Source organism: Hirundo rustica, chromosome 4 (genome assembly GCF_015227805.2).
Source record: "Hirundo rustica isolate bHirRus1 chromosome 4, bHirRus1.pri.v3, whole genome shotgun sequence".
NCBI lineage: Eukaryota > Metazoa > Chordata > Aves > Passeriformes > Hirundinidae > Hirundo > Hirundo rustica.
The window spans coordinates 58525097-58547676 of NC_053453.1; the positions used below are offsets into that span (position 1 = coordinate 58525097).

The following is a 22580-nucleotide window of genomic DNA, read 5'->3' on the forward strand; positions in this document are numbered from 1 at the left end:
CAGTCGGACAAGGAGCTTAGATTTGTTCCATTCCCTTCCTGAAAAGGGAGGAAGCAGTTTTGTCTGCAAGTAAATCCAGGTGGTCCCCTGGGATTGACTGCAACAGTAGCTGAGTCTCCTCTTTTAAAGCAAAACTGAGGTTAAAAAAAAAAAAAAAAAGAGAGAAGAGAATAATAAGAAGGTTTTTTCCTCCCTGATCTTTTTTGTGCCTTCGCTTCATCCTTTTACCTGGTCCAAGCATCATCAGTCCATGCTTGTGGCTCCCTAGATGAAGGGCTCTCAGGGGCCTTGTGACTCTCCATCCTTCGCAGATGTCGGTGAGGGGCCTCACTATAGCAGCCTTTTCATGTAACTCAGCAACAAAAAATGTTACAAGATAGTTAAACTTAGTAGGACTGGGAAAAGGTGTTTTTTTGCTGGGTGGATTGTTTTGGGGTTTGTCTCACTGGGGGATAGGAGGGAATCATGGGGACATTTAACATGATCTTTGTGAGGGTGGAAAAGGGGATAAATGCATGCCTGGAAGAAGCCGCCCCTCAAATTCAGCCTCCTTAGAGCAGTGACATAACACAATACAGGTCCAGTACAGTAGTGCAGGTTGGGACTAAGTTGGGCTGTAGCTGGTACCCCTGAGTTCCTCAGCCTGGCAGCAAAAAGCTGCATTCGGGCAGCACATAGCTAAGAAAGTTTCCCAAGTCTGGAAAACAATCATGTTACTTGTGTAGAGTCACTGGAGCAGCACAACCTCTGTCATGCCTGTGGCAGCCCAGCTGGAGGGGTGATTGCATATCAGAATGATGGCTCAACTCACACGGCAGACATTTTCACCCCTCTAAGAGGGGGGAAGAAGTTGGAGAGCACATGGAGAAGACAGGCATGCAATGTGTAGCTGTGCATTACTTGAGAAAGTAAGCTGGCTGTAGAAGGGGGAAATTAACAATGGAAGCATAGTGCCTAGCTGATCTGGAGAGTCAAAATTAGAAGGTGCTAAAAAATTTGATGTTTGGGTTGAAATGCCAACAAGTTTTGATCCCTTCCATTCTCAGTTTAACCTAAAACACAGCTGCTGCTTTGTATGGCAAGGATTTTTTTGCCCCTCCTTTGCATTCTTTATATTGATAACTATTCCTGCTTAAACTATGGTTTCCTAACAGCATTTGTCATCTGTGACTGGAAGGTCGTGAGAGCTGTGTAGTACGACTGCGATCATTTCTAGGGGCCCCAGCTGAGCACGGACCATGGCTCCCGTTCAGTGCTTGATGCCTTTTGCTAAGGAATTGCTTTCCCTCTGTCTGACAGCAAGCATGGCCCAGCGGCACTCAGCAGATCCTGCTCCCTCCCGCCTGGCAGCAGCTGACCGGGGTGGCCACCCACACTTCTGTCCAGCACGCGACCGTCATCCCGGAATCCATGGCAGGCACCCAGCCGCTGGCAGACTGGAGGTAAACTGGAGGTGCTTGGAGGTGCCCTGAAGCACCCACGGGTGCTGGAGGAGGCATGAGGGCTGGGGTCTTGCAAAGCTACAGGGCTGAGGGGAGGAGGTCTCCAGCCTGTGACCCCGCTGTCTGAGAGCAGTGGGAGACTCCTCTGCTCCACGCTCTTGGAGCAGAATGCTGTGCCCACACCGCTCCTTCAGTCTGTTCCCTGGGAAAAACATCCTGGGAAGGCTGAGAACCCAACAGGCCCTGGAGGAGGGGGCACCTCGGCGAAGGGCGGCGGGAGGCTGCGGAGGAGCCTGCCGAGCAGCCGCGCGTCGCGTTTTTAACGTGTGCCCGTGTCCCCGCTGTGCAGGAACACGCACGCCCACGGCAGCCACTACAACCCCATCATGCAGCAGCCCACGCTGCTGGCCAGCCACGTGGCCCTGCCCGCCGCCCAGCCCGTCAACGTGGGCGTCGCTCACGTCATGCGCCAGCCGCCCGCCACCGCCTCCGCCAGGAAGAGCAAGCAGCACCAGTCGGCTCCACGGTGAGTGCCAGGGCGTCCCAGCACGGCTGCTTCCCGCTGTCGCCCCGCCGCGCCGGCGTGCTGGCGAGAGAGGCGCTCGCTGACGCCCGTGGGGCGGAACAGTTCTGTTCCTCAGCCCGTGAGGGATTAGATCGCACATTTTGTGATGGGGCTCTTCACTGCCTCACCTATTCGGTACCCAGGATGTAGTCAGGGGTGTTTTATACCCAGTGAGCATCATTTTGCGTGGGAGTTAGTGGCTGGAGAAGATGCAGAATGGGAGGCTCAGGCCCTGTGCGTACAGCTTGTTACACTGCTGCAATTACCTTGTAGCGCCAATGACTTAAAAATATAACTGTATTCTCAGGTCACTGTGGCACAGTGCCTGGTTGCCACAGTTTTTCTTCTTACATCTTCTTGAAGAAGCACTCCTGAGGTGCAGCATCTGCAGCTTGGGGGTGCTGCATCTTCAGGAACATGTGCCTGATGTGTGCACACAAGATCTGCCCTTTCAAAAGCAGTGGGGTGATGACAGTCTTCTGGGCTTTATTGCCACAGGCAGTGGAGGACTGGGGTGGCTTTAGGCCACCTGAGCTTTCTTGGTCATTAGCCCCTGTCTTCAACAGTCCACACCGGCAGCAGTTACCCATTATTATACCCTGGCCTTATGATAACTGTGGCTGCGTAAAACAGGGAGCATTTTATAAGGATATCTCATACAGGGCAGTCCTTAGAATCTGTCATCTCTCGGTTGAACCATTTGGCTCTGGAAAGGGCAGTCTGAGGTTTCTTGCACAGCTCAGATGGTAGGATGGTTGCAGTGCCTGTCACAGCACTGCGATCTTGTTTAGAGGACAGGGCTGTTCAAGGTGTATGTGCAGCTTCTCTGGAGAAAGCCCTCTGGTCTGTGCAGAAGGCCCTCTGGTCTGTTGTTTTTAAAGAAAAAACACAAAACACTGCAGGGGAGAGAACAAAAACGGGTCACCACTCGTGCAGTGGCAAAAATTTGAGCTTGTGGTTTTCCTGGGTGACTGGACTGGTGCCAGAGGGGCTCTGAGTTCATATCCAGTTTGACTCAAGTTAGGAGGCCACTATTTAAATCCTTCCCATTTATCTGCTCTCTAATGTTGGATTTACTTTGGGTAGGCTCCAGCTGTCTTAGTCTATTCATAACATAGAGAGGCAGCTCTGTCCCCAGCTAGCCAGCAAAAGAGAGTGCCTGTTGCAGCCAGTGTGCCTGTGCAGGGCCTCCCCTCTCCTGCCACTTCCAGGGCGGGGTGGCTGTGTCCAGGAGCAATGGGGCTCTCTCAGAGCGAAGGGTTTCTACAGCTTCAGTGATGGTGACTCTTTTTTGTGCCGAATGAGGAACCCTGCTCCTTTGGAAAGGAGGGTACTCCACGCTGCTCATTGGTATTCAAAAAGCACTTTGAATGCTACTGTGCAGCCATTTGTTATGCAAAAGAGCCTGTGTAAGTTGGTGTAGTGTGATATACTGCCAGGGTGACTTCCTTTTGATGGATGCCACCTATTCCTTTTGTTAGCTTTTGGGCCAGGCCTAACGTGCAGCCCAGGCCCCACAGTATAACAAAACCAGAACTTCGGGGTTTTTTTCTTTTTCTGAATCCCCAGATGTTCTGCAATAGCAAAAAGAAACACGACCAAGAAAGGAAGTGTGGGAAATGAGTGAAATGGGCTTTAGTCAGCGTGCTTTGGTAAATAACCCCATCTGTAGACCTACACTGCACTGTTTGGCTGATAGTTTTATGTTTGGATCCCTGATCCAAGTGGGCCTTTTCAGACTGGTCAGGCAGGGAAGCTGAAGGGAATGTTTCTCTACTGTGTAATAAATATATGGTTTATTTCTTTCTGATTTATATATGTTGTATGCTGCTTCACACAGGAATGAAACAGAGTATATGTCCTCCCATCTGCCTGCTTTCATCCATGGGACACCACTGTCCTAAAGGATAAAGTATTGAGCAGGAAACATTCATTGAAAAAGATTCTTAAACAGCAATTAATTTTTGTTTAAAAAAAGCAGTTTCCCTGATAAGTGATTATTGTTTTCCACAACAAATTCTAATTTTACCTCTATGTTTTTCTGGCCAAAAAATATCTGGTCACGATGCATCCATTCAGGATACAGGAGGAAGGGATTATCATTTGGGTGGTTCTTCCTCCTATGTCAGCCATGCTGTGCCTGCCTTTGTTCAGTATGTCTGGGCTTTGTGGCTGGCCTTTACCCTCCCAGTGCAAACTCCTGAGAGGCAGCAGTTCTCATCTGGAAATTTCCAAGGAAAGCAAATTTGAATTTTTTTATTAAAAGAAACTACTTTTCAGCCACTTATATGAATAAGTCATGTCTCCTTTGAAGAAGTGACTGTGCCAATTTTGCAGTTTTCCTAGACTCTGTAAATCAGTACTACTGTATCAGAGACCAGGACTCACAAACCATGGCAACAGGCAACTTAAGCCTGCAGAGTTTTAACCAACTAACACTTTCTCCCGTTTCCAGCAACGCATCCACCTATGAAGTTTCATCCTCCCAGTCCATCAGCTCTCCCCAGCGGTCGAAACGAGTGAAGGAGAACACCCCTCCCCGCTGTGCCATGGTGCACAACAGCCCTGCCTGCAGCACCTCGGTCACGTGCGGCTGGGGCGACGCGGCCACGAGCAGCACGCGGGAGCGGCAGCGGCAGACGATCGTCATCCCCGACACCCCCAGCCCCGCCGTCAGCGTCATCACCATCAGCAGCGACACGGATGAAGAGGAGGAGCAGAAGCATGCACCCACCAGGTGAGCAGTAGTTCTCTGCTCTTCTCTGTGTGCAGCAGGAGAGAGGGGCACAGAAGTGCTGGAGTTGCTGTAGCGTTCCAGGAGCTACGTTCGCGTCTCATCAGCCAGGCTGTCTTTGGTTTGTGAAGAAAATTACTAGCTGAGGACTCTACAGTTTCAGGTGCTGCTCCCTTCTGTGCTGTACATTTGCTGCGTGACCTTGGAAAAGTGCAGTAGTCTCTCCACACCATAGTGTCTCATCTGTAAGAGGAAAGACCAGTTTTCTCTATATCCTTTTTGTGGGAAGAAGACTTCAGATAGCCTGTGGTTGTGAGCCTCTGTAAGTGAGACATCTGTTTAAGACAAAGACAGAAAGAAGGGTTTGGAAGGAAGGGACCTTAAATTTGCCTTTTCTCTTTCTAAGTGATCCAGGCATCTGTAAAGAGCATTAGAAGACATCTTCCATATGCTTCTTCCATGTTTTCTTTAAAAAGCTCTCAAAAGCAGCCGTTCTGTCATAAGTACTCAGTAATGATAAATATATTGCAAGAGAGTTGCTCAGTCTTGATTGTGTTGCCAAAATATCCTTGAACTATAGTAAAAGTGGCAGAAACTGCTTTTTGTCTGATTCTGCAGAGAGGCATAGATGAGGCTAGAAAGTGGTGGCTGAGTTTGCACCTCAGAATTAACTCATCCTAGTGAACATGGTCCAGGACTGTTGCCACTGCTGATCATCCCTTGTGGATCAGAAAGGACTAAATTTTTTAGGACTGTCCTTTCAGCACCTTTCATCACATGCACGTGCCCTGGGTTTCCCATCTGATGCCAGTCACAAGACATCGCTCTGCTTCGTAAGATGTAGAGAAGTAGCTTTGCAAACAGCTGAATATTTATACCATCTCTATATTGGTAACTGAGATAGGAAACTTTTTACCTTATCCTGCCAGTGTTGCTGAGAGAGGATTATTTCTTGTACTTAGAACACATTCCATGGCAGATTTTCCTTTCATCGCCAGAGATACCTGTCTGTATCTCTGCATCTTTGCATTGTGGTGATAAGTGAACCCTGCAAATGTGCACAGGACAAATGAGACACATTTGGCCTCCAGGAGCCAAAAATCTGTAAAGAAAAGCCATATGATTCAGGCATCCAAGCTGGAATTTCAACATGCTTCCCAACAGCCACCACTGCTTCCCATTCCTCTCTCTGGGCTAGTGAACTCCTCTGGGCAGCAAGAGCTCAGTGCCTCTCAAAGTCAGCCTTACCATGAATGCAGTGGTTCACAGGACAGTGTAACATATGTCACCTTAAAATAATAATAATAATAGTAATAGTAATAATAATAATGATAATAATAATAATAATAATTCCTACAGAATTCCTTGCTTAGATGGAGGAAGAGGGCATGTTTCCAGAAAGAGTTTCATGAAGACCAGTGTGGAAGTCAGGGGGATATAAATAAGGAGCCCCTACTTCCAGGGCTCTTCTGGGAAAGGAAGGGAAAGACAAAAGAGATGCTGAAAACTCAAGTGCCATGGGAGGTCTTTAAAACATATTTACCCATAGTGCTGATTCCAGGCTTTGAGATATTATGTGCGAATCCTTAAATTTACCATCTGGGTGTCGTTCTTTGGTCCAGAGAGGGGTGAAGGAAAGAGCTGGGATACAGCAGCCACTTCAGCCCATGTTTGTCTCTTCTGCTTCAACTTTGCTGCCATCTGACCAGTTTCTTTACTCAGCACCTCTCCAGAAAGACAGACAGAACAAAGTTCAGGAACATGTCTGGAAATTCAGCTGGGAGTTTGAGGTATTAAAAGATTTGGGTCTGCTGAAGGGCTTGGAAAGTTGTCCTGGGAGCCAGACTTACATAAACAAACTGGCTTTGATATGATTAAAGCATATTCCGGACACGTTCCTGGCTGGGATCAGATCCCTGGCTACTTTTTGTATCCATATGGCGTATCTATAGAGTGCCAGGGTGCCAGAATTCCAGAAAGGCCAGAGTGTAAGAGCTAGATTTAATTTCTGAGCTGTGTAGAGACATTTTGCATGGACACGAGTGAGTTAAATTGCCTGTGCAGATGTAACCAGAGCTAATGGAGAATTAGAGGTAGAGACACAGGTGGAAAACAGCATGGCCAGAATGAATTTTTTTTTTTGTTAACGTCTCCAGGAGAGCAAAATCAATTTGCTTAGTACCTTTTGACATGGGTAGATGTAAGACCAGATTCTCAGCTGGAGTGAAGTTGTAGCTTCAGTCAAGGAAGCTGTATCAGCATTCAATGCCAATGAACTTTGTCCTGCTGAAGTTGAATTCTTTCTCATTGAGTTTGTCTCATTCAGGAAAATGCCTCTAAGTTTTCTTACTTGCTTTTTTTTTTTTTGACTCCAAGAAAAATGGGAGTGACAGTGAAGTATGTGCTTAATGTAATCAGGGCCCAAAAGTTCAGGATCTGAGTCGAAAATGAAACCATGCAAAGAATGCATTGTCTGGCTCATATATGCAAATATTACCATATTGGGCAATAACTGTAGTGTGGGGGTGAGAAGTAAGGAATCACTTGAAACGTGCCATTTTTTACATCCTAGAAGCATTAGCTTTTTCTAGGTTAGAATATAGAAATCATATGGCATTTGACAGATCAAAGGTAATTGCTTGATCATGTCTTATTGGTAGCAGTGGTAACTTTGCATTAACTTCGCTGTCATTGAATCAGCTCCTGACTTTGCTACAGCACTTCTTTCTTTTACTTCTTACAGGGCTAGAAATTACTTTTTGACCCATGAGAAGAACTACATTTATTTTATTTATTCCTCAGTGAAGAGAGATTGGTTGTGAGAAGTAGTAGATCCTTTGACAATGTAAGAGTTTGTCAATCTCAGTTCAAGAAGTACTGGCAATGTTGCTGAAATGTGATACTGCTGATGCAGTAAAGGAGCCCTACAGCTTGGATTTACGGGGACAGAAAAGCCTTTCTGTAATACTGGAGTAGCAGAGAGCTTTTCTCATACAAGGAATGCATGTTTTTTATTGGTGAAAGAAAAATCTGAAAAATTGTGATGTGGGTAGGATTTTCCTTTTCCTACTGAAGGATAGGAAGTGTTCTGTGTTTATGAAATAGCAACTGATCAGGAAGGCAGGGCAGCACATTGCTGGTTTTGCACTGTTGGTGAGTATATCTTGGTGTAATCTTTATAAAATCGATAGTCATCTGAAAATGTTGGCCTCCTGTTGGATAGAGGTGCTGGGGAGGTGGTGTGAGATGAGCTCTGGAGGACCTGCTCAGTGGAGCCTTGTCAAAGGGGGCCATCTACTGGGCCCCAGCCCTGTGCCTAAGGCACAGTCACCAAGGAGGAACCTCAGCTACAGTTCAGCAGGCCTCATCCTCGGAGAGATGGCCAGAGATTTTCAGAGGGCAAGTTCCTGATTGGAAAAGTCAGTTCATCAAAACCAAGGCATTTTTGCTGGCTACACTGTTTTTTGCTAGTAATATCCTCAACACAGTAAAATCTGGAAGAGCTTCAAAACTGCAAAAAGTTTTGAGCTTTTTTTTAAGGGAAGAATGTGCCAAGGAATTAACTGATTAAGTAGAAGGCTTCTCATTTCTGGTTTAGTGTAGGTTTTTGTTCCTTCAAAATGTAAGCAAAAATTAGGAAAATTGAATAGAAATCATCAAAATAAAAAGGGAACACTTTTACCAAATGGAACTGGTTTTACCTGGTTTCTGCTGCTCACAAAGTTTTGCATGTGGTAGATATTTTGTCCTATAGAACAACAGGGAGAAAATGGCTTATAAAGAGCATTATAAGAACAGGACACAGTTTTGTCACCGTGTTTGTTTAATGAGCTTGTACACTCTCAGCTCAGAACACTTTACAGAGAGATTTCATAGGGCAAAGAGACTTTTAGTGCTGTGCTGTAAGATAATATCTCCGCATGTTATTTATCCCGAATGGAAGATATTAGGTCTAACCATTACCTGTAAAGCACTGTGAAGAGAGTGAGACAGAAGGCAGGTTGATATTTATTTTTAAAAATTTACTCCTTTTTAGCTTCTCTACTTGCTCTTGCAAAAAAGTCTGGTGGACATAACAGCTGACTGACAGTGCAAGTGCAGTCGCAGTGGTCAGAGCACACACTGAGCGAGTCACATGTAGTAGGGGTTAACTGCTCCCCAGCACTCAGCTTCACCTGCTGCACTGGTTTAAATGTAAATCCTCCCTTGATTAAATATTTCTGAACCTTAGAAGTGGAGAGAAAGCAAGAGCTGAGACACAGAACAGTGAGGCACAAAGGCACCTTGGAGCTGTGGCAGGGAGGGAAAGCACACAAGGTCCTGGGGAGGGATGCACTGGGCTGCCCTGGTGGTCCAATGAGGGATAGTTCTGCATCCATGCATTGCAGAGCATGGCAGGAGGAAAAAATGGAAAGAGGGACAGTGGACATGGCTGTTGTGACATGCCCAAATGACTTCCCCTCCAAGCAATGAGTGCAGCAGCCAAGGAAAACATGACTCTCCTTGAAACAATACAATGATGGCCTTCAGCTGGGTGGTTTTGGGGATGCTTCCAGGGGCAGGAGAGCCTCTCACTTCCCCACTGCCTGTGCTGGTGTATAGGTAACATCTCTCCAGCTTGGTTTTCCATGGGATCCTGGCAGTAATCACTGTATTTCTGGTTAAGGCAGACTGACTGCTGCTCTTGTATTGGCATACTGAGGAACTGCCTCATTGACCGTCTTCACTGGCACAAAGTCCTTGCGGGCTTGTGGGGTTTTCCCCTCCCTCTTAAGATAGGGAGCTCTGTGGTGTTGTCTCTGTGCAAGTCTCACCTCTGTAACAGAGCATAAGCTGGTGCAAGTTTTTATTCACCTTGTTCACGTCCTAGTGCAGTGGTGGTGGAGCCCACTTCAGAAGACTTACACACAAATATTGCTGGCAGGCACAAACCAGGTGTTTTTGTCAACTTGTTGATGTGCCTGTGTGAGGGGCAAAACACTATTTGTAATTCTCTTTTGACATCTAGCCTACTGTGGCTGTGTTCTGCTGTGCATAGTAATACAGTGACTCTGCATAGCAATACGTTGACTAACCACAGTCATTTGGTTAAAAGATTGCTGCCTTCCATCTTCAGAAGACACCGACATGCAGCTAACACTTAAAATCACAGAGGCAGACAGTAGCTCTGCCAGCAGACCTTCAGCAGCAGGACCTTTACAACCTGCTAAGCAATTCAGTTTATATGACTTAAATAGCAACGACACATGCTGTATAGCCTAATAAAATGGCCTCGGTGTAGTACTTGATAAATATTTCTTACCATTGCAAATTCACAAAGAAGGTGAGAGCAGATTAACAGGTCAGGATGGAGGTTGAGCTGAAGAGAGGGGGCATGTTCCCAACACTGAGCTATGCGTGGCATAAAATTTCAACATGAGGAGACTGATTGTGGTTGTGGTGTGAGTTTTTGTTGGCTGACTCCATGCTTTCCTAGAATAGGTGGATTCTCCTGAAGCAGCAAACAAAAATGCATATTATTACATTTTCAGAGACCTAGAACAGAGCTTTTGTAATGTGAGGTAAAGCTAACATGCCCTGATGTATATGCACACCAGTTCAAAGGTACAGTTGTGCTATGGCTGCTTTCAGTCCCAAACTGGGAGGCCAAGTGGGTGACCTTGAGGGCTAAAAGACTGTTGCTACAGTGTCAGCAGCACTGAAAGGTTTGTAGCTCTTGGAGTGAACCACACACTGAAGAATTGCTCCCACTAGACACTATTTGGTTTTTCTGTGATTCTGCTGTAACAGAAGATATTCAGGGAAAAAAAGATCCTGTTCCTGCAATGCTGCCACATACCAAGCTTTTGGGCTGGGCCTTCAACAAGTAAAAGTCATCTCAAGTTGCATTGTTACAGGCGTTGTTATCTCTGTCCTTGTTTTTGGCTGTTGAGGTGGATTCAGCATTGTTTTAACACGTAGTTCAGTGTCTTCCTTTCCTTAATTTCCACTCCCTTTTTGTCCTCAACATCTGTCTTCAGCACCTTTCCATTAACAGTATCTCAAATGACCACCTTAGTTTCTTGCAGGGTGCCTGTGCACCAACTGTCTTTCTTCCCTTTCTATCAGACTTCTCCTTGCTGGAGGGAATAGAGACCCACATCCATCTCTGCTGGGCACTCAGGAAGGTGGTACATGTTAGAGACCCTTCTCCAAGACCTGCTTCAACTTAAAAGGCATGGTCATGCTCCCTGTCTGCACATTGGACAGACATGGACTGTTTTGGGTCCAAGCTTGAGGATAAGCTCTTTAGGATCAGGTGAGAACAGGATGCTGCTCACAAACTAATAACAAACATACAAAGCAATGCTTATTTTATCTACTGTTCCAAAAGGAGGGACACAGACCCTGGCAGTAAGGGTTAAAAAGTCTACCTGGCTCAATGCTTTTCATTCTGTGTAGATGGATTTGCTGCCACTTCACCAGTCTCCCCCCCTTCCTCCTCTGGAGAAAAATACACCTCCCCACATAACGCAGGCAGGCACACAAGCTGCCCAGGAGCACAGACCAACTCCCCAAACTACTAAATCACGTTTGCTGCCGCTTCTGTGCGTGCAGGAGGGAAAGCAATTACCAGGCTTGGAGAGAGCTTAATAGGAAGGGGGCAAGACTTTTAATAGTATTTTTCTGTGTAAGCACAAACATCCCCAAAAGATGTGGCTGAGTTACAGGAATACAGTAAGCTTGCTGAGTAGACAAGTGCTATGTCAACAGGTAAAAATTCTCAGTCCTGATAGTTTGTGAGCAAGGAAGGTGATCCATCAGCCTGGGCCTCACAAAAATAACTCCTGGGTTACTGCAAGGTGGGAAGAGCAGCTGAGAGGGAGCTGGAAAGGGGAAAGCTGCTGGCTACCAAGAAGACTTTGAGTAGGGAGAATGCTGACTGCTCTGAATTTTCAGAAGCCTCCATTTTGGATTAAAGCCTGTTGTTGCCTTTCACCCAACGTGGAAATGTAATAACTTGAGATAATTTTAGTAAGGAGGTAATATTAAAGAGAATCTTTATTTGAAGGCCTATAGGAGCACTTATGGAAAGATGTTCATAAAACCCCACCCCCTCCCAGGGGTGAGTACACATTTATAGGTTTTAGGAAATTAGCATAATTGATAAAAAGCACTAATTAGGAGGACAAGTGATGCAATTCCCCCCCAGGTCAAGCCCCTTCTCTGGAACGCCCCCCTTCAGCACTGGTTGTACTTTGTCCATGAGAATGTATCTAGAAGTGTTGTTCTCAGCCTTGGTTCCCAGGAAGAACTGAGATAGCACAGAGCCTTGTTCTTCCCAGGGCTTGGAACTCTGGAATTTGTTTTGTCTTTCAGCTTAGAGAGAGGCCATGGAAAAGTACTGGGAAAACTAGCCACTAATACAATGGGTGACAGAGTTACAAAAATATGAGAACAGAGAACATACAAAAGAAAAAAAGGCAAAACCCAAATGGCATCACTGTGAATCAACTGATACTCAGCATGAGTTGGACCTTTGATGTTTTTGAATTCCCACCCTTAATCTCTGGGGCAGGCTCTGGTACAGCAGGTGCTGAGCTCTGGGCATGTGTGATTAGTCCAAACTGACTTCCCTGCCTGCTGTAACATTAACCACAGTTGTTACCTTTCCTACAGACAGAAATCCAGCTGCAGTCAGTGTGACTCCTTGTGCGGTTGAAATGATGCAGCCTGCTGAATCGAGAGGCTGATCACTTGGGCCCTAAATCCTGCAAATATTTACCCATGGGCTTTAGCTCTGTTACAGGAATAGTCCAGTTGACTTTGGGAGATGACACGTATTAGCAGTGCTGAGCACTTGCACAAGGCCTGGCAGGACCGTAGCTCTGGTCATATTCAGATCCCCATCCATGAAATCAGTTAATACCCTGATATGATCCCTTTCTCTGGAAAGGTTTGGGTTTGGGGTCACTTATTTAATCAAAGAGTTATACTTGATTTTTTTTTTTTTTGGTAACCAAGGAGCTTTAACACTTTGAAGGAGAAAACTTCCCATGGTCCCTGCTTTGACAAGCTCTCAATCAAACTGGTGAAAAATATGCCCCTACTAAAACAATAAATAGCACAGATTACACAGAAAATTACCCTTCCAGTTCTACAGCACAACCTTCTCATGTCAATTGTCAGCTGAGAGCAAGCATTTCCAGTTCAGCTGCTCAGCCATTTAGATCAGGAAGGGACTGTAAAAGAACAGTTAGACCTTATCAGTTGTCAGAAAACTCTTTAGTGATTTGATTTTTCTTTATAAAATGTAATAACTGTCAGAGATAAAGAATATATCTCTCTTCCCAACTGGCAGCTGAGGGTAGCTGCAAAGGGCAAGCAGCGTGGATACTCATAAATGTGTGATTACAGGCCTTTCTACTGATGGAGAGCGAAATATTGATGCAATATTAGTCATTTTTATTGGCTTAATATTCTTCTTTCATAGCAGCATATCCAAACTGCTACATCTTTCTTCACACACAGTCATTGTCCATCTAAGATGCACTGCTGCTCTTTCCATTTTTAATCCAACGCTTTTCAGCTCCTTGTGAAAAGCCAGAATATGAGAGTTTGTTGTACCTTTTCCTTGTCGATCTGTTCCTGGCCCTGGAAGGATTGCTTTCCAGCTGCTGTGCAATAGCTCCCTCTCCTTCTCATCATCTGCCCTGTTTCAAGTGACAATCTTTCAGGATTGGCAGGGGCATCTTGAGATATTTTTTTTACTGTGAGTAGAACAACATGGTCTCCTGTACTCCTCAGAGCACACCAGGATCCTGTGATGATAGCCCAGGAAAAGTCTGTATGATGGGAACTTGTTTGTGAATGCAGCAACCCAAGGTGTTATTTACAGTGAAAAGAAAATAGATTTTCTACTCTGAGTCTTGGGATACGGGTGGTGAATTGCAGTTTGTGAATGCTGACAGAGAAACTTCGTGATGGGCAAGTTGAAGGGAGCTCACTAGTGCTCCTTTAGGGCTATGAGAAATAAATAAGGCAAACAATGTCCTTGGAAAGAAACTGTTCTCAGTGTCTGCTCCACCTTTCTTTGGGCAAGAAGCGATGCTGAGACCAGGGAACAAACAGCTCCATCACAGACTGAGACCAGATTAATCAGCTGTTCCCTGGACTGGACTAGCCAGACTGAAAGAATGGAGAGGACGCTCCATGGGAAAGAGATTTCTCTCTGTTTAAAGTGCATACTCATGAAGTTAAGTTTCCTTTTTCTCCGTGACGTTTTTGTTCCTGTTGGGGCTGTTTCCACCATTAAGCCTAATTACTTAGCTTTTTATGTGCTATCCATTTCTTTTCATCATTTTAAAAACTTCAGTTGCCATAACAACATAATGCAATCAGTGAAACATAACAGCTATTTTCTGTAGTCAAGGTCTGTGCACTGTCAAGGATGTGAGCCATTTAAGCAAATCTTCACCATCCCCCTTCCTCCCTCCTCTTTCTCACTCTCTCTTTTTCTCCCTAAACAAGCTCATAACAGGAAGGAGAAACCATGAGGAATAATTAGACACAATAGCAGAGCAAATCCCAATCGTACTCATGCAGTGTAGTCTAATGAATTTCCAGCACTAATCTTAGAAGTGCCTTTTTAATCACTTTTTTGATGTCATAGATAGATTAGTTGTAGCAGGACCTTGATAATCTACACTAGTCAGGAGACCCAGAGCCTGTTCAAAGAAAGGGAAGAAAATCAAAAGCATTTCATACTTTGTTAATTTCTTATTTGTTCCTCATTTTCAAATGCTTATTGAGAATATATGTCCATTGTACCAGATTAGTAAATAGAATGGTGTGTGTTTCGTAGATTCATGGAATTTAGCATGAAAAGTCATAGCATCTATTATTAAATCATTGCTGAAAGGCTGGGAGAAACTGACACATTTTTGTGTGGGTGGTGAAACTTGCAACAAAGCATAGTATAACTGCTGGGCTTCTACTGCACACATACATAAAACACAGTCTGAAAATAAATCTGGCAGTCTGGTCCAGTGCTATTCTAAGCAGTGTGAATATAAGATCTATCCACAATGTCTTACTCACTCCTTGACCTCCATGAATGCTTTCCTGGAATAGTAACAAGGGAGTTTTGAAGCCCAGGATTTGGCTTAAGCAGCCTGTCTTTGGCAGAGGACTGAAGGCTGTGCTCATCTGCCATGGGCAGGGCCTTCTAATGGTGTCAGGTCGATCATTGCCCATTCACTCTTTCCACTTTTCTGCTTGTGTTCCAGCACCTTGTCCAAGCAAAGGAAGAATGTCATCAGCTGTGTCACCGTGCATGACTCCCCCTACTCCGACTCCTCCAGCAACAACAGCCCTTACGCCGTGCAACATCGCACAGGGCAGAATAACGGGAACAGCTACGACACCAAAGGGGTTCCAGAGACTCACTGCAGTGGGAACCCCCGAACGATCATCGTGCCACCACTGAAAACCCAGGCCAGTGAGGTGCTGGTAGAGTGCGATAGCCTGGCACCAGGTAAATTGCACCTCTTTCGTCAAGAAAATTAGTAAGAAATAAATGATTTATCTTGGAAGAATCTCATTGTTCAGTTTCATTTTGTTTGTTTGGTTGGTTTATTTTCCAAAGAAACTGTGCTCCTGCACTGCTCTCAAGTGACACATCTGTTCTTGGTAGCCATGTTGCATTATTTATGTGCCCTGCTTCACTCAGGAGTTGTGGGGCAAGTGTCGGTCACAGTTAGTTCTGTACAAACCCAAGAAGAGAATCAGCCTTTAGCTCAATGTTTGACATGAAAGGCACCCAAATGCAGGTGTGAACCTTTGCTGCCTTGCCTTTCCATAGATTTTCTTTGAAATGGGTCAGAGATTGAAAACACATGCGAGTTTTCATCCAAACCTGTTGAGGTTTCGAGGTGGAACATTTTCCCAAGATCTTCAGTGGATGAGGTTTGCTCATCCAGAATTTCCGCAATGCTAGATAGTGTGATGAGTTGAAAAGGGCCTTATGGCAGAAGTCTGGCCCGAAGCAGTTGGTTTTGAGCTGCTTGGTCGTCCTTGCATTGGACGCACTGCTGGTGAACACAAAGGCTCAAAGGGTGAGCTTCGCACCAGCTCCTTCTCCCTCCCGTCCCACTCACCTGACGTTAGGCAAACCAGGGCTTTTTTAGCCTGTGCACACCACACTTTTCTTCCTCTCCTTGGGATTTGTACCTGCGTTGTACAGTTCTGCTGGCAGAGCATTGTCTCATGGTTCTGAAGGATCTATAAAGCCTGCTCCAGACCTGCTTTGGGTCCAGTTAATCAGGTCTGTTTGTCTGCCTCTAGGATAATGGGCTGGTCGTGTATATCAAGCCCTGCTGAGGTATTCTGTTAATTGAGAGAAACAGTTTTCTTAACCTGCTTCTGTTGTGTGTCTCCTCCCAAAAGCCACTCAGGAGGAGGCTCGGTGTGAGGAAAAGGTAGGGTGAGCAATTAAACAATGTCATGTAAGCTACAAATGTGTTTCCTTTCCTGGCACAGTCACCACCAGTCACCACTCATCCTCCTACAAGTCCAAGTCCTCCAGCACCGTGACCTCCACCAGCGGTCACTCTTCAGGGAGCTCGTCTGGAGCCGTTGCCTATAGGCAGCAGCGACCAGGAGCACATTTCCAGCAGCAGCAGCCTCTTAATCTAAGTCAGGTAAGTCAACCAAGACTGATTTTGGTGCTGCATCATCCAACTATTATCTACCTCTCCTCCATCATGGTCTGTCCTGTTCCAGTCTAGTGATAGTTGGACCCCGTGTTGAGTTTGATCAGCTTGTTTCTACTTGACTGCAGACCTTGATCTTCGAGCTCAGGCAGCAGAGGTAGTGCAGATCACACCCCTGAGTGAGCTGAGGGTACTCTTCCTGTATGTTCTGAAGTCTAATGGTCTAATAGTGTGAGTGGGAATAGTGTGAGAGGGGAAATGCGGTGGCTTAGCCACAAAGATGTGGGGCAGGAGCATGTAGGGAGGACTGAATAATTCTTTTTAGCTCTAAGTAACTGTAAGAGAATATCTTCCAAGTGAAGAGAGTGCGTGAGCCTGACTGTGGGACTGGGAGAGAAGTCCCCATCAGGTGGAGCAAACCAGAGCCTCTACGTATATAGGTGACCTCATGTAACGAGTTTGATCCATCCTCTGATAAAGCTGGGCTGAGATCTAGACAAATCCCATTTCTTGGCAGCATGCAGTTCTTAAGACGTTTCCCAATCTGTGATCAGAACTCCCAGGGAGCTCCCCAGGAACTGCAGGAAATAATGCCCTTTTCACATCCTGCACCTGGGTCCCCTCTCTTCCCTGAGATGAGTTGAGAAGAGTAGGGAAGTTACAGCTCAGTTACCAATGTTTCAAGAGGAGAAAGTCTGGGGAGCTCAGAGGACAGGGCTGGTATGCATCCTGAGCTGGATATAAGCAGAACTGTTTTTGAAAAAGAAAAATAACTTGGTGGAGAAAAATGTCTTTTTGCCTTCAATATGCAGAGAAAATTTTAAAATGTGAACAAATTTGAAATAAAAGTGTGTGAACATGGAGGAAGTGGGCAAGATGCTCTTTGCAAGAGTTGGGGAGGAGTGTGGCTACCATATTTCTACAATAACAGCACAGAGAGTGCTTACAAAAGAGATGAAAAGGTTTGGAAGAATAGAAGGAAATAGCATCGAGCATTTTCCTTGTTGTCTTCTGATTCCTGCTTTATTGGTAATTTAATACTCTGATTACAAATGACTGGGAAAACTCCTTACGCTTATGTGCAATGCAAGAAAAAAACTTAGAAAATCCCTGGAAAAACTGAATATTGGTCCCATTGCACTTCTAGAAGTTTCGTATGCTCAAGTAATTTTACCTGATGACAGTGAGGGCACCAGGCACCTGCAGGATCTTATCAAGCTGAGGGTTTTCTCTTTAAAAAATAACGTGGTTATTTTTACTACCCAAGGGAATCATTAACTGCAAATACACAAACTGAACAAAAATAAATTGCCTGTTCCAGGCATAGTTAGGCAATTTCATTCCCCTGAGCTATCTGCGCACCACAATTTGTCATCAGAGAGTTCACTAACAAAAACCACTTGTTGCCTGAGCAATTGGGCTTGAGGAAGATGTTCTTGGAAGCTGGGCATCCAAGGTCGTGTCATTTGGTAGCTGTGTCAGCAGGTTATAGCTCAAACTGGGGGATTTGCTGACCTTCTGGGGGTCATTTTGGTCAAAGTATGAAACTACAGGGTCTTCCTAGGATTGTGAGGGACCTACTGTTGTCACTCATTTCTAAAAGAAGACTGGCAATGCTGAGGGCATCAGGAGGAGCTCAGGAAACTTTTCTGAGGTTGTCCTGGTGTTGCAGGGAGGCTCCCAGACGCTACTGAGGAGGCAAAGAGCCATCTCCTGTCTTGTAACTGCCTATCACTGTTGCTGTCTTTATCCAGGGCCAGCAGCACATCTCGACTGACCGCACAGGGAGTCACCGGAGACAGCAAGCCTACATCACTCCAACGATAGCTCAGGCCCCGTACTCTTTCCCGCACAATAGCCCCAGCCACGGTACAGTCCATCCCCACCTGGCCGCGGCTGCCGCTGCTCACCTGCCCACCCAGCCCCACCTGTACACATACACCGCCCCCGCCGCCCTGGGCTCCACGGGCACCGTCGCGCACCTGGTGGCCTCGCAAGGCTCCGCCCGGCACGCGGTGCAGCACACCACCTACCCTGCCAGCATCGTCCACCAGGTCCCCGTCAGCATGGGCCCGCGCGTCCTGCCCTCGCCCACCATCCACCCGAGTCAGTACCAGGCTCAGTTTGCCCATCAGACCTATATCAGTGCTTCTCCAGCCTCCACAGTCTACACTGGATACCCACTGAGCCCCACCAAGGTCAACCAGTACCCTTACATCTAAACACTGGAATAAAGAGCGAGAGACGCACCCATCCCGGGGGGAGTGAGGCAGCCGCTTTTGTATTGAAGAACATGACAAACAAACAATGCAATGGGAGGCTCGTGTGAAACTTGAATGAAGGAGACTTTAGGAAGAAAAGAAAAAGAGGAAAGAAGGGGGAAAACCAATTCTACAATTTTTATTTAAAAAAAAAAAAAGAAAATGGAAAAAACAGGAAAAAAAAAAAAAACACAAAAACCCAACCATTCTGCACCAAACTAGAGAGAAAGAGAGAAGGAGAGGGACCCTCCAGCGGGTCCTGTCTTTTGAAGAACTTCACCAACAGACTTTTAAAGGTTATTTTCATCCAATAGTGAGCTACGTTTAGAAATCTGTTGTCCAGAACACCTAAAATGAAATCCATTAGATTTTTAATCCTGTAGGTATATGGACTAGGGATTTATCCAGCATTTCAAAGGGTTTATACAGCAGTTTTTGTATCCCAAAGTATACATAGGTTTGGGGGGATTTGTAATGGAAAAAGAAAGTGGGTAAGGGAGGCTGAGGGTGGAGGACAAAACATCCCAGTGCTCTAAATTTGGACCTAACACTGCTACACTTAAACACACCTGGAAAAACAGGCCATGCAGCACTGGTTGAGAGCAGAAGCAATGGGGGTGTTTCTCCCTCTTCTTGAACACACTGGATAAATCCCTGAGAAATGGTATTCCTAAACAAGATCTCTAATAACATATGTTGGATTTCAGTTGCTTTTTGGGGTTTTTTTAGGGTTTTGGTTTTTGGGGGTTTTTTTTGGAAGTGTTCCTTTTCAACCCCTAGCCATTTTAATATAGGAGGAGACATTTTAGCTGCCCCCAATCCCGTGCCCCCAGCCCCGGTAGAATGTAGCACTATACAGGTCATACCCCTTTTTACTCTTTTGTGTTGAACTTCAATGATACCAATAGACTATTCCTCAATGTGATTGCACAAAGAAAAGTGATATAACATAGGCATGTAACAATGTGATTGTCCAGGTGTGTGTGTGTGTGTGTGTGTGAATGCAGATGCTGCCTTCTCTCTGTGGTGTGTTCCTCGGCACAGCCATTACAACTGTCACAGTCTTAGTTTTACATCATTCCCTCGTAGTGCCTTACCAAACTACAGACGCGGTTTAAGGGTTTACTTCCACTGGTACTCCTAGAAACTGATTGAGGCTAGTTGGAATTTACTCTCAGCTCTTTTTTTTTTTTTTTTTTTTTTTTTTTTGGGGGGGGTGGGGACAGAGAGGGATGGGGGGGTTGTTACTGCCGATTTTCTCCTGCTGGTGGTGTTGGGTTTTTTCCCACGTCGTCAATCGTAGCTCATTTGGCGAGGTGTTGGGAGGCTCATTGGGGTCAGAAGTGCGTATAACTGGGTGTTTTGTCGAGCACTGGATGGGCTGGAAGCAACCAGGTCAGCTGTGAGCACCCAGAGTGTCTGGGGACTCGTTTGTGGACTGGTCTGTTTCTGTCCTGTTGAAATAGCAGGTTTCCTCCCTGGAAACTGAATTCTCATTCTGCTGTTTGCCGATGTTCTCGATGGAGTGGGAGAGCAGTGTCCACCCTCATCATCAGGTTGTCCTGGTCATGTGTCTGAAATGGGAACAAAAATTTAGTCCTTGATAGGGAGAAACACTAGTTGTTGCCAACATCTCTCACTGTGTCTGTTGATGAGAAAGGGTCAGGAAAGGGCTGGAGTCCCAAAGCAAGCATGAGAAAATCCAGTTGAGAGAGTCAATCTCAGGTTTCCTAAGTGAAAAGAGTATTGTAATACATACAGCCTTACCCACTCTAACATAGCTGTGACACTGTGTGCCTCTCCTGTTCTCTTTTCACCTACACCCCAAAAAACTGCCTGCAGTGGCAGAGTGACCCTGGAACTGGAGAGTAGGTTGGTCCTCCACACCAAGGAATGTTACATGGTTGTTTTATTTTCCAACAGTTTCTAAAGAGAGCCTTTCCTGTCATTGGTTTGGTTCAGCAGGAGTTTCCCTGGTAATGGCACTTGCGCTGGTGCATCAGTACCATCATGCCTGTGGGTGTCCTGAGGAGGAAGGAGAGAAAGGAGTTTGGTAGAACGTTTCCCTGAAAGCTGAAGTCTATGGGGCTGCTCAGTTCCACTCTACATTTCCTTGTAACTAGAGCATGAAGTAGTCAGGTGTTTTGCAAGATGCTGGAAAATAGCAGGTTTGTTGGCAGGGTGGTGAGGGATGGGTTCCCTGAGTGGCAGTGGGGAAGAAGGCTCTCTCGGGTTGGAAAATCTGACAGAAACACAAGCACAAATATATTGTTTTGCAGTAAGTGCTTGGCAAGCCTGGAAGATGAAGGGATCCTGCTACGCATAGGCTGTTCAACAAGGCTATTGTCTTCTGGCAAACCACCAAATAACCTTCCTGGTTGCCAACTCTGGTTCCTGGGCTACTCTTGCACAGTTTTCTTCTCCTGCCTGTCCTTCATTCCACCTCAATATACTGTAGATGAGGATGCAATCTCCCAGCAGCCTATGCACCTTACCCCCGCTCTTCTTTTGGAAAGACATGTCCCCTTTCATCTGAGGCAGGAAAATAAAGCCCTGCTCTCTCTCTTGCATTCCTCTCCTCTCTCAGCAGTATGGGAGCGAGAGCATCATGCTGCTTATGTCATGAAAAGGAAAGATAATGTTATTTTATTGTATGGTTGTTATGATTATTATTTTATTATTATTATATTTTACTCTGGGTTTTAATTGCACACGCATTCCTTAAACTTTGTGGGGGTTTTTTTTCTCATATTGTTGTTATTGTTGTTAATTTTATTTCTCTTCATCAGTGGCATTGGAAGGGTTACTGTGACTTTGAGAACTGAAGGAGGAAGGAGAAATGAGATTATTCTGATGATGAAAACTCTGCCACTAACCTGGGGAAGTGGGACCACTCAGTGAGAGTGGCTACAGCCTTGAGGAACAGAAGTTATCCTCTAGGTCACATCTACATTTCAGAATAAGTCCAGAAATATTCATTCAGAGGCCAACAGCTGACAGCAGCTAACGTAATGATCTGTCAGGAGAGCTGGATCAAAGGCAGGTAAGGACCTTAGTGCCCCAGGGTCCAGCTCACCATCCTTTAGTTTGAAAGGACATTTATATAAGATTAAGACTTATTTGTGCTCCAAGCCGTGATCATTGAGCTCTGCCCTGAGAAGAACACAAGGCCACACTACATATTAAGGGTTTGGTTTTCCTAAAGGAGGACACAGATGGTTGGCTCTCCAGAAACAGGGCTATCAAAGGAGCTGCAGCAGAGCCGCAAGAGTGGCTCTCAGTCCCATCACTGGATAAAGCACACTGTCACACACAGGTGGCATTGGCTGGGTAAAGCATGGCTGCAGACAGGACAGTGTTCCTCACCTGCTCTTCCACTCTCACTGAAGACTAGGTATCCACAGGCCAGAATGTTTGGTTTGATTTTTTTTGTTTGTTCTTGATGTAGATTTTCCCTTCTTTTACAATTATTTGTTGTGGACTTTTGTTATGCTGTTACGGTTGCTACAGTTTAGGTATTTATGCATTGATTTGCATCACCTGCTTTTTAGAATAGGGGGAAGTAGTGACTGAATTTAAATTCAATTGAAAAATTATAGGACTTCAACAGAGACTAGAAGTTAATCATGCACTTGAGTGCTTTGCTAAAGAACTTCAAGTTAAATACTTGTTTTTGTATTCCTCTGGCCTAAGATTAGCGAAGCGTGGAAGGTTGCAGTCTCAATCACGGTAATGTTTTACTGGTATTAATTGCATTTTCCATGTGTGCCCATCTGGCCTGCTCTCCCACATGGGCTCAGATCTAATTTTGGGGGGTGTTAGGCAGTGTTACAACAGCAGAGGCTGGCAGAGAGGAGGGTTACAGTGCGTATCAGAGGAGCCACC

At 45.6% G+C, this 22580-nt stretch overlaps 1 protein-coding gene across 3 annotated transcripts in view; it reads left to right on the forward strand.

The window, feature by feature from the left end:
• HIPK2 (homeodomain interacting protein kinase 2) overlaps window positions 1–19864 on the forward strand; it is a 128621-nt gene extending 108757 nt beyond the window's left edge. For all 3 annotated transcript variants that reach the window (XM_040061338.2, XM_040061339.2, XM_058420179.1), the window contains exons 10-15: window positions 1300–1442; window positions 1792–1968; window positions 4463–4744; window positions 15010–15257; window positions 16262–16422; window positions 18189–19864. In XM_040061338.2, the coding sequence (XP_039917272.1) occupies window positions 1300–1442; window positions 1792–1968; window positions 4463–4744; window positions 15010–15257; window positions 16262–16422; window positions 18189–18656 (1479 nt within the window). In that variant the 3' untranslated portion in view covers window positions 18657–19864. The remainder of the gene's footprint in view (window positions 1–1299; window positions 1443–1791; window positions 1969–4462; window positions 4745–15009; window positions 15258–16261; window positions 16423–18188) is intronic.
• Window positions 19865–22580: the final 2716 nt, after the last annotated feature.